We start from the raw sequence: 12314 nt of genomic DNA, 5'->3' as shown, positions 1-12314 counted from the left end.
GGATAATTGAATCAATTAGCATCGAAGAGAACAAAATTAGCTGTCACATGATCACAAATTAATGTACAACAAATAAATAAATTTTTAAGACACCAATTTGAGGAATAACATAAAAGAATGTTACACTGTTATGATAAAAGATATTGACATATATCTTTGACAGATTTGTTTCAATGTTTGTATTGATTGGCGCTTTTGTTAGCTTACATTATTAATCTAGCGCTTTTTGTTAGCATACATTATGTATAAACAATAAGCACAAATACAATTCTATGCATAGTGATAGTATTCTACATATAATAGAAAAAGAATTTGAATGATAATCAATCCTAATTATGATAATTATAATTCAACATTGATAAATTCAAATGCAATACATTTATGATTCGTTATATTTTTTTTTCTTACAGAACTTTGTTTCTTCACGTTATGATCAATAATTAATGCATTTGTAATTTTGAAACAATTATGAAATTGTAATTTTTCTTTGAATATTTATCGATTAATGAAAAAATGATTGAATAAAATAATCCATCCATTTTACAAATAAACAAAATAACTCCAATGTTAACTCATTCTGTTTAATTCAATGGAAAGAAAAAATGAGTTAAAATTACAGCTACTTATACATTTGATTGAAAATTAGGTTGAAAATGAGCTTTTCAGATTTTTTTTAAAATTTAGAAACCAATAAAAGTTATTAACGGTATTGAAATAAAACAACAAACAAAAATTAGCATATAAAATATATTCCAATATAAACTACTAATAAAGCCATTTCTCTTTCATACTAATGAATAACCTAGGATTAGATTTTTAACTACAAAAAAAAAAAAGATATTCATTTATAGAAACGAATAATTAATTTGTTAAGTTTGATTAAGAACAAAACAATGTTTTTTGTTTTTTTTTACTCTTCGAAGATTTAAAATTGCTAGTAGAAAAAACTAAAAAAAATTTAAATTAAATTTTAAATGATTTTTTTTTGCATGTAAAAAAATTTAATGAAGAACTAAGACGAAAAGAGGAGAATAAATGTTCATCATTTATTTTTCAAGCTATAATGATATCCAGTTGTTGACATTTTAAATACTTCTTACTACTACCACTAACTATTATTAGTACTATTTTTATTGAACATAATAAAAGAAAAAGTGATAACAGATAATAACTTTAGATAAGAAAGAATCTTTTCCATAAATTAATCCATCTATTGATCATACTAATTATTTATTGTTTCATAAATTTATTTATCATTTTATATGTAATCATTATCAATTTCCATCTCTTATTCTTATTTCTAAAATTCTTACAGTAACTTTTATATTAATATTTATCCATTTAAGAATAAATTTCACTAATTATAGCAATTTACTCTAACATATCCTTTTTTTTTACACATCAAATTATACTATTACAATATTTTAATTAACAAATTCTATATTTTAATTAACAAAAAAATCAAATTGTGCTATTGCAATATTTTAATTAATAAATTTTGTATTTTAATTAATAAAAAAAAATCAAGTCATACTATTACAACATTTTAATTAACAATCAGTTGGCATTCGAATTATTTGCCGCAAACGGTTTAATTGAACATTTTATTAATTAATTTAATTAATCATACCTTTATTAACATTTCTCTCTTAGGTTATCATTATTGCAGCATCAATTACTTTAATATTGAATTAATTTGAAATGAATAAATGAATTTGTTCGTGGCAAAAAGTGGTGATGGTATTAGTAATTATCGTATGGATTATACAACATTTGATCATATTATCTTTTATGTGGCATTTTTTGGAATAATTATCGATGTAATTTCATGTTATCCACGACAAGAAATATGCATACCACAGGAGTAAGTTAATTTTTCATTCTATGTGAAATCTTATAGCAAATTATCATCTAAAAAAAAAACGAATTTGAAATAAATTCAAAAAAAAGATAGATTCTTTAAATTTCAACGGTTAAAAAAAATCCATCCCTTATTTCATCCTTCCTTTTCTTCTTTAGATAATTGGAACAGTCAATTTTTCTCCTTTGAGAAATGAGTGATAACAGTTATCATTTCTTGGTAGTATTTGATAACTGTATTAATTTCATTTAATTCATTAATCGATATCGTTCATTCGTAGCTTTTTGCTTATCATCGATGTGCTATAATAATAATTGGTCAATTTTTCTCCCTTGAAAAATGAATGATAACAGTTATCATTTTTTCAAAAGTATTTGACATCTGTATTAATTTAATTTAATTTAATTTGTAAATCAGTACCGCTCATTTATAGTTTTTTGTTTATCATCGATGTGCTATAATTTAAAAGCAAGAAAATAAATGAAAACCATGAAAGATATTAATGAATGAAGTTTAGTTACTACGTCAACTTTCATCAAATGACAATTAGAATTTACAGTTAATTAAAATTAAATGCTTCCATTATTTTTATTTTTGAAAAAAAAAAGGAAAAGATTTCAGTTGTCCTGAAGAAACCAATTATGTATACTATACATGTTGCGATGATCAATGTTGTCAGCAATGGCGAATATGGGTTCTGTAAGTTCAATAATTTCAAGTTTTCAGTTTTCTGTTTTCGAATAAAATTTTGAAATTATTTAAAATGAGAAATAAAAATGGATGACGCATATATATTATGAAATTATCCAAAACAAGTCTTTGTTTAAAGGCTTATCTCAAATATGCAATGATTTCGAATCATTTTAAGTTATCACTCAAACACATACATTTCAAATCTTTAAAAATGATGATTACTTTCTTTTTCCTACTTTTCCATGTTAGAATGTCCCATTTAATTAGTTCACTTGTCATTTTTTCGATATTTGCAATTTTTAGAATTAGGAGGGAGAGAGAGAGAGAGAAGAAAAAAAAAACATATATATAATTTCAGACCAGCTCTATTTGCATCAACTGCTTTCACTATGGGTGCGTTTTTTGCATTTTGCTTCCACTGCCGTTGACCGCTATAATCAATATAAATATCGTGAATTGGAAGCGGAAACAGAATTACATGAAACGTGTCGAAAATTTCCTAGTTCAATTAATAGTAAATAGTTTAACAAGTTTGTAGAAAAGTCGAATGAACGAGCAAATGAAATACGACAAACTTGCACAAATTGTTTCTATTCACAAAAAGTATTGTGTGCTAAATCAATTTCAATATATGAATTAAATAAGATGAACAAATAAAGAGGACAAGAATTTAATAAGACAACATGAAGCAATTCCCTTTCATATTTGGCAAAACAACCGTATGTAAAAAATCCGAGAACTTGAGAACTCGAAATCTGAAAAAAAAATCGAATTCATTCTAAAAAATATATATGAGTGATGAACAAGATGAAAAAAAAAAGAAAAAACAAGATCAACACGTCCTTTTTTTTCATGTATTTTGAATCAACACAGCAGATGCAGCAATCAATTAAGCAACAATTTCCATATACAGTTCTCATATTCATGCAAAAGAAACTAGGAAATTTACTAGAAAAAAACGACATCAGGATAAGAAATCACTGAAATTCGTATTTTGTAATATGTCATCAAATGAAATGGGTGACAGTGAGTGCTGCTGCTGCCCCAAATAATAACCACGTACTGTCGATTCCTAAAAATTCAGATGTCAAAAGCAGCCTGCATCTTATACGTCGTATGAACCCATTTGTAATGCAAACAAGTAGAACATAGTAATGTATCAGATTACTTTCATGAACTAGCATGGACTGAACATTCCAAGCATTGAATTAATGTTACCGGCTAATATGGCGAAATGACTACTTCATTTCGATGGAGCGCCCAACTGGAATAGCTTAATTTGTCATTATGCATTAATTTGCTAATTTTAATACAGAACAACTAAGTAGCCTGTAGACTTGTTGTATGTTTGAATCTTGTTTATTAAGTCTTGCGTATTGATTCATCCATTTATGACTTTATGTTTTTTTCATGAATTATTCAGAAGGTTTAACCTGATCAGAAAGTTTTCAAAGTGTATTCGGTTATCAAAAAATCTATAATGCCACAAATATTAAGGAATCTTACCCAAGTTTCAAGGAAATCTGTCACCGTTCGTAAACCTGGTAGAGCTAAACGTTCGTGTATCACATTTTGCAAATCATCGAAGAAAAACGAATCTAAATAAGTAGGATTCAGTTTTTACTTTTTAAAATCATAAAATTAAATAGTATCTTTGCAGAAACAAAGATATATCTTTTTTTTTTTTAAAAACCGTCTAATCAATAAAGTTTTACGTGAGTTTTAACGGAAAGAAATCAACTCTTCTTTAAAAAAATGCCATGAAATTATCCCATTTACTTCTAGAATATTTTCTTTGAAGAATCAATTAAAACTAAGCTTTGAAAATCTTGACCTCAGTTTTTTTCCATAATGAAATTATTCAAACCAAAACCACTGTAACAGTAAAGTGACAAACCTAGATCAAGTGCAGCACGACCCACCAGGACTTCACCATTGGGATATGTTTTCGGTATAATCAACAGTAGCGGTGGCACATTGTGTGAGGCTTAAAAACAATCCTTACTAGGCTCAAATATTCAAATTTTGAAATCGAAAATATTTGTCGGGAACATTTTTAACAATCTGCATCTGCACCCTAACAATTTTTAACATCTGCACAAATCACTCCACATAAGTCTCCTCGACTACATGAAAATATCATAATCGAAAATGTTATCGTTATTTACCATATTTTAAAAGAAAAAACTTTTTTATAGGAGAACTTACTTAATGAAAACTTAATAGTAACAGAATGTGAATCAGCTACTTGTTCAACATTAGGATCTACTAAAAAACGATCTCCAAATGCTAGTAATTCCTGACGCACCGCCTCTGGCAACTGACCTTCTATCTGCAACAAACAAAACAAATTGCAAATATAATTCAAAATATGAAATAATTACAAAGATTTAAAATCTTTCACAAAAGACCATAAGTCAGCCGGCAATGTATTTTTAGGCAATATTACTGCCACTTTACACAAGTAACAGCTCAGTAATATAATAATTGTTAGAAATGTTATTCACTTAAAATATTTAACTTGAAATATTTGAAATATTTTCAAAATATTTGACTGAAACTTAAAATAAAATATGCCTAAAAAATCAAAACATTTAAAGTATGTATGAAATATTCAACTTAATCAACAAAGTAAACCTGTGAAGATGTGCTATTCGATATTGCTTCTACAGGAGTTGGCAAAAAATCATCCAGTACATAAAGATCCTCAACTCCACTGCAGTCAGTTGTTTGTGCACGATTTGATTCTGAGAATGGTGGTAAAGTTGTAGCTACTGTTGCTGCTTGTTGCTGAAAGTTATTAAAATTATGATGTATTTTAATAGTGTAAGATACTTCATATATGTTCAATCTCATGAAACTTAATGTGCATTGTGGTATGTTTAATTTCATAGATTAGAAATATGTAAAATTATAAAAAGAAAAACTATCAGTATTCTTCCTAGAAGGAAGGATAATGAGTTATATTAACGGAAGATAAAATTTCCGGTTATATCTGAAATATCTACAACTATGTGAAAATATAAGAAATACATTAAAATCCTGATAACTGGTGTTTGATACACTGGGAATTTATTTTGCCTGAGATTTGAAAAAAAAGTTATAATTATAAAAATACTAATTATCCTGGATAAACTGAGATTTGGAAAAAGTTATGGTTATAGAAGTAGTAACTACCCTGGATAAACCATGATGCAGCGCCATCGACTGCGCCTGTGTACCGGTATGTAATCCAGCATTTGGATTTGGGTAGGGTGAATGTCGTTGATAGGCATGTTCGACTGAATGTCGTGCAACTTGTTGACCACTTGTCGTTTGCAATGTCACTGGTGATTGCATAAGAGTAGTTCGGCCTGGACAATGAGCCACTGAGACTGATGATGGCACCATAGTAGGTAACACTTGTGGTGATGTTTGCTGCTGTTGTTGCTGTGATCGACTGGATGGCAACGACCAATGTCCGGCGGATGGTACATCAGTATTCGTTTGTACACGATCACCGTATCCCGCCTGTGTTTCACTGTTTAACAAAACTGCATTTACTGCATCCACCAGTGGCTGTGGTTGTAATGCTCCAGCATTCAACGAGATTTGACTAAAAAAAAAAGACGACTATTCATATATGATCCATTAAAATAATTTTACAACTCCATAATGACAAGATAGTAGCCATGTACCGAAAAAAATTAAATAACTAAAAAGTTACTGGAAAACTGTATAAAACAAAGCAGAAGCTTATAGCAATATTAGGAATGCAGCACATGTCGACATGTTAATCGATTGATTAATTTTAACTTTCAAGTCCCATGAACTCTTTTTTCTGTAAAATACCATTGCTAACATATTTTGCTATTAAATCAGCCATAAAATATAGACATTTAAACCATAAACCATATTACTCACCAGAAACTGTTGCTTTTTGTATATCCATGCTTCTATTTGCAAAAGATATTCAAATGATACCCGTCTGTAAAGAAGTAATAAAAAGGTTGGTTATAGTATCACTTCTCATAAAAGGATGTGTAAGTATTGCTCACGGCAACCGAACTTAGCAAAAACGTTTCCATTCAATTATTATTTATGTTCATAATAGATCGGGCATATAAAAAAATTTAAGGTAATGATAAAGCCGAAATGAATAACGTTACTTCATCTTTCGAAATATGTGGATAGAGGAAGCAAGAACCGAGAATTCATAAAAAGGATGAAAGCTAATTTGTTAGCTAGAAACTCAAATTGCATAACTAACTATTTAAACGAGATAAGCAAATGCATCTAATGATGTGGACTATAAGTTATGAAATTGCAAATGAAACATTAAACACTAGCAGACATACGATTTGCCATCAAGAACGTTGCACATTGTATCAAATTTACTTGCAGCAATTTCGTTGCCTTCCAATCGACATTGTTGCGCACGTGCTCGTAAACTCTCAATGTAAGGCCTTAATGAGCGTAATTTCTCGGTATATATACGCTGCAATAATAGGTTAATCGACATCAGGTTGATAATCTTACCGCAAGAAAAAGATTAACTTTTACAAGATGTTAGAAAAACATTTTCGTCAATGAAATAAAATGTTAAACCAAACACTGAAATGAATAATATATAAAATTTAAGAGAATTCTAAATTTTCATCTTCTGAGATTTCGGTCCACTGCCACATATATGTAACTGACCTCGTCATTTTGCTGTATGGTATTTCCAAATGGCAAATCAGCAATGTTTTGATTACCCGATCCATTTAAATGCCGTGAAGACGGTGTCGGTGACCCATAGTGAGGTGAATTGATAAGATTTTCTAAAACAGATGGCTGATGCTGCTGTTGGTGGTGTGGTGAAGCATTTTGCTGTTGTGAAGAAGAAATGGGTGTTGCTCGTGAAATAAACGGTGTCGATGAATGGGTACGTTCAACATACTGAGTGGAATCAGTAGCACCGTAAGGACCTATGAAATTTATGGTGACGCATTATGCAGCAATTAAAAAACAACCAGCATTACTCTTAAAATAGGATATTCCTTATAGATTATTCCTTATAAAGGTAAAATATGCCAAGAGACCGTATGCTGACACTTTTACGAAAACCTAAGTATTGCATAGATGATCTGAGGCTGTTCTAAAACAGAGAATGTAATATAGAGAACATTGGAGAGTCTTGGAAGCCAATTAAAATTTAATAAATACCGGCTGGGTAATAATTGCCGGAAGGAGGAACTTCACGCTTCCATACACGAACAGACATTGAATCCGATATTGGAACTTCTGCACCATCATTACCGCTACTTTTCGGCTCAGTTTTTACGCGACTGTACATCTGATGATTTGGAGAGGTACTGTGTGACCCAGGAACAGAGGGGACCGGAGAAAGCATATTATACGGCGTTTGCTGGGGAACCACTGGGTGTATTACCGGAGAATGCTGTTGCATACTTGATTGTGACGGCTGCATACAACCGCCAGATAATGCACCAGGTGACGATTGCTGCGACTGTATCATAGGCGGCGGTTGAACAAATGGAGAGGCATGGTACCTATCCTGCAAAGAAAAAATCAGTAGACTAAGCTCCCAGTAAAAACCCACTAAGTTTTTTAGGCTAAACCTATGCTAAGGGCCTTCGCCCCTTAGCACGGGTTCAGCCTAAAAAAAAGATTGGATATCAATGACAATGCAAAGATAGTATCATAATTTGCAATAATTTCATAACTATGTTAAATATCGGTTTTTTGACAGCAACTGTGTTTTCTATCTAATGATCGAAATCCCGACTAAGTAAGCAATTAGAAAAATAGCAGTTAAATTGACATAACAAACAATCGAAGAGGAAGGGTAAAAAAATACGACGTCAATTTTCCGTATGCTTACCATAACCTTTTGTTGTTGTTGCTGGTGAGTGGGTTGCGGATCCGGTGGTATACCAAGACTCGCCGACCGATAGTTTTGCGATGCCGATTGAACGCGAGACGGTTGAAGAAGAGATGGTACTGCTGCTGATTTTGCTGCAAAGAAAAGAAAAACTGTTAGTGAAAAACGTAGTACCCATAAAGTTCCCCAAACTAAAATCCTTTATATTTATGTGTAATGCTATCACCGTATAAATAATTGCATATTTTCTTTTTGATTTCGGAATATCATTGCTGTACCGATCTATTTGGCCAATCAGATGGGATTTTTCTTTTCCGGTTATTTGTGAAACAATTTTAATCACTGACAGTTAATCATAGTGGGTCAACTGAAATGATTGAACTACTGCTGGTGAACCTTTGGCATGTATCTACGGCATATAATACACAAAACATCCGGAAGTTCCTAACAATCCTGATAAATAATTATTTTTTTATTTAAATTACATAAATAGTCATTCTTTTTTTCTAGCTAGAATCACCACACCCATTTATTTATTTATTTTTTAGAACTGCCTTACTTATATTTGGCCCTCTCCGCATCACTCTAATTTCTTATGAATCTTTTCGTATTAAGCTACCTCTCTATTAGATTACTTATATTTGATGTTAATTAACGAATATGTTAAGGAATACATTAAGGAATAAAGAATATGTCAAACATGTTAACAAATTAATCATTCCAGAATTTATAATGCCAAAAATGTTGAAAAACACGTGAAATACTTGCAGTTACAATTGATTGCATTGATAACTTTGGCAATCGTCCGCATATATTCATCTTTACTTACGCATTTGTTGAAAACATACTCCTCCACCTGCAAAATAATTTTATTTCATTTCACGACATATACAAGCATTAGCAAGCATTATGCGATAAATTTGCAAAAATAAAATAAACTTTCCAACAATATTATATCACATACAGCGAAATACTGAATGTGCAATTCAGCTCAACCTTTTTTATTCAATAAAATTTTACTTAATATAAATATTAGAATATTGATGTATAAGTTTAAGTCCAAATAATTCAAGTGATTAGAAGACCAAACTGATAAGGGAATGATAAATAACAACGATAAATTCCGCCTCATTGAATCGAAAGCCTAAATATGCGAATATTCAAACCTTGACATCCTTAATTTAACCATGAAACAACAGTAACCAACCTGTCTTGCATCACCGGGTACGGGTAAATTTGGAGCATTTTGACGATTTCTCGCTAATTCTGGTTCCAATCGATTAATAACATGATCGCGAAATCGTTGTGATGGCCAATCATCGTCCCCCATTTACTTATCACATGACCTGCTCCTGACTCATCAGAGCCCGGTGCACCCGAAGAAATCCAGTGCTTCGTGCTGCTTACCCGAACGTCTTTTCCTCAATTCTAGACACAGTCCACAATTCCCGATGACAAATCAATCCTGAAAATGAAACTTCTCACAGTTATAACGAATAATTTAATCCATAACACGTATAAACTCGCAACTCAACCTATAATTCAATACATATGCTAATTTATCTAAACTTTCCAATCCTAATAAATCTTACGTATTCTTTTCATTATCATCTCCGATATCATTAATAATAACGATAGCAATACACAGCTCCGGTTTTCAAATATTTGTAAAATTTCACTGCCCTCTAAAATAGCCTTCCTCTTCCTAACTAATCATCTCATAAAACTATTTCCTATTCTATAATTGCAATTTCAGTAAAAATGCAGCATCGTTAAAACTATCAAAGCCATAAAATGTAATCTCAAAAATTGAAGTTTACTAAAAAAAAAAAAAAAAAACCCTTAACATTTTATCGCCTAATCTTCTCCACTTCTCTCCAGTAGTTTTATTCCTCTTCATAATTATTCGCTCATTATGAAAAGTAGATACGACGGGAAAGAACGTCCTACAATTACATTTGAAAGTCATCTAAATTGATTAAAAGCCTACGAAATTTTGTCGATCCAATGTAACAATAAAACTTATTTACCTGATCTAAATAAAATAATTTGGTAAAAAGGAACATAAAAATCACAATACCTAAAAAAAAAAAAAGAAAAACGTGATAAATGCATAACATGAAATACATCTTACGTATGAAGCAACGTGTACTTATGACAGAAACAAATAACAATATTAGCAATAATAATTTCCTGATTCATTTTTACCTAAACGAATAAAAACCGTATAAATTTATCCATTTAAAATTGATTCAGCCTTTTGACTTACTTGAATTCTTACAGTAAGATATTTCTTTTGAAATTTTAAAATCAAATATACCATTCATTACGAAATTTCTTACTTTCTTTACATCTATTTAAAAAATTTTAAGCGAAAAAAAACTTAGGAAAAAATGGAAGCATTGAATAGAAATAAAAATGATACAAGTAATCAACCGTATCAAGTGTGATAAAACAAGCTGAAGAATTATCAATCGCTATGAAACAAAAAAGAAAGGAGGAATGAATAACGTGCAATTTTATCGCAATTTTATGGAAGTAATGGAAAATTGAGTTTAAAAACAATTTTCAAATTAATTCAATCACAAAACTTAAATGCTTTTCAGCTTTCAAGTTTCAGTTTTTTTTCTCATTTCAAAACAATTTCATTTTTTTTCAAGTCAAATTCACGTTTAACAATAATACTATCCAAAATCTTAAATTTCTGATCTCCCTATACCATCACCATTTTTTCTATTAATTATAACTCATCCATTCACTGAAAACTGTTCGCAACAAGTTTTCACAAGGCAATCCAAAACATGTTTTTTAGTTTTGCACAAATCATAACTAAAAGCAAAACAAGGACAACTTTTATAACCTAAAGTTATAAAATTCTCATCAAAATATGGTTGTTGATGACTTTCAAATTTCTATCATTTTACTTCAAAATTTTTTATTCCCTAATTTTTCGGAAGAAAACTTCATTTTTGACTTGTTAAATTTTAAGAAATATTTTTAGAAACAAAATGCAAAATGCCTTCCTTTGCAGGTAATAACATCAATTTGAAAACAATCGAAAAAAGTTTGATAATCAATTTTTCATCAAATGCTTAACTCTGAAAAAGCATGAACATCTTTTTACAGATAAATTCCCAAAGATAAGTTCACTAAAATCTAAATAATGCCATTTCTAGTCAACATAGAGGTATATTATGCTAGTAATATATCATTCATATAAATGAATAACTCAGAGATAAGATGAACAAGCAATATTACTTACAATAAACTGACAAAGAAGCAAACAAAAAACAATAATAGGCAAACAAAAAAACAATAATAACAAGTAACAACATTTAATTACGGAACAGTGTTTCTTCCTGACGTTTCTTGGGGACGTATGTACCCGGTTTATGCTGAGCCTCTGGATGATTGGCTAATTCCGGTGGACAAGTTGATACTGGACTCTCTAGAAGACATTGCTTCAAATCGTAGAAGACATCCTTATCTTCCGGTGTCAAAAATGTTATCGCTTTACCATGTTTTCCCGCACGTCCTGAAAATAGAAAAGAGATCGTTATATTTGGAAAACCATAAAGATCAATTTAATCAGTGATTAGACAGAAAGAACTACTCTTTTCCAATCTTTATTTAATATATATTGTTTATGAATTACATGTAAATTGGTTTCAAAAAATTTACAATGCTCAACAGTCAAGGGATCAAAAAATACTTCGATCGTATTTATTCAAGAAAAAATTCTGAATCCTGCAAAATATCTCATCCCTTACTTCATTTCTTCACTTATTCATTTATTTTGTATTAATCGTGTCATCGTTCCTCACACACACACACGCAACACACACACACACACACAACACACACACACACACACACTATATATATATATATATA

General features: G+C 30.3%; 3 protein-coding genes across 3 annotated transcripts in view; 1 reads left to right on the top strand and 2 right to left on the bottom strand.

The window, feature by feature from the left end:
- Window positions 1–1709: 1709 nt before the first annotated feature.
- LOAG_08576 (hypothetical protein) lies at window positions 1710–2982 on the top strand (the record flags this gene model as incomplete). Its single annotated transcript, XM_003144106.1, has 3 exons — window positions 1710–1864; window positions 2483–2560; window positions 2913–2982. 3 exons carry the CDS (start codon window positions 1710–1712, stop codon window positions 2980–2982), a joined length of 303 nt encoding a protein of 100 aa, XP_003144154.1.
- A 536-nt stretch (window positions 2983–3518) lies between these two features.
- On the bottom strand, window positions 3519–9750 carry LOAG_08575 (hypothetical protein; the record flags this gene model as incomplete). Its single annotated transcript, XM_020447730.1, has 13 exons — window positions 3519–3626; window positions 4061–4152; window positions 4452–4541; window positions 4763–4886; window positions 5192–5344; window positions 5732–6112; window positions 6431–6521; window positions 6892–7031; window positions 7235–7503; window positions 7742–8093; window positions 8421–8554; window positions 9189–9276; window positions 9628–9750. The coding sequence occupies 13 exons, from the start codon at window positions 9748–9750 to the stop codon at window positions 3519–3521; spliced, it is 2145 nt and encodes a 714-aa protein (XP_020302071.1).
- Window positions 9751–11554: 1804 nt separating this feature from the next.
- Window positions 11555–12314, bottom strand: part of LOAG_18545 (DEAD box ATP-dependent RNA helicase) — a 12718-nt gene continuing 11958 nt past the window's right edge. The window contains exon 14 of the mRNA XM_020451208.1: window positions 11555–11955. Coding sequence (XP_020305028.1) covers window positions 11756–11955 — 200 coding nt within the window. The 3' untranslated portion in view covers window positions 11555–11755. The remainder of the gene's footprint in view (window positions 11956–12314) is intronic.

The sequence above is a fragment of the Loa loa genome, assembly GCF_000183805.2.
Source record: "Loa loa unplaced genomic scaffold supercont3.357, whole genome shotgun sequence".
Classification (NCBI taxonomy): Eukaryota; Metazoa; Nematoda; class Chromadorea; order Rhabditida; family Onchocercidae; genus Loa; species Loa loa.
This window is presented reverse-complemented; position numbering and strand designations above follow the sequence as displayed.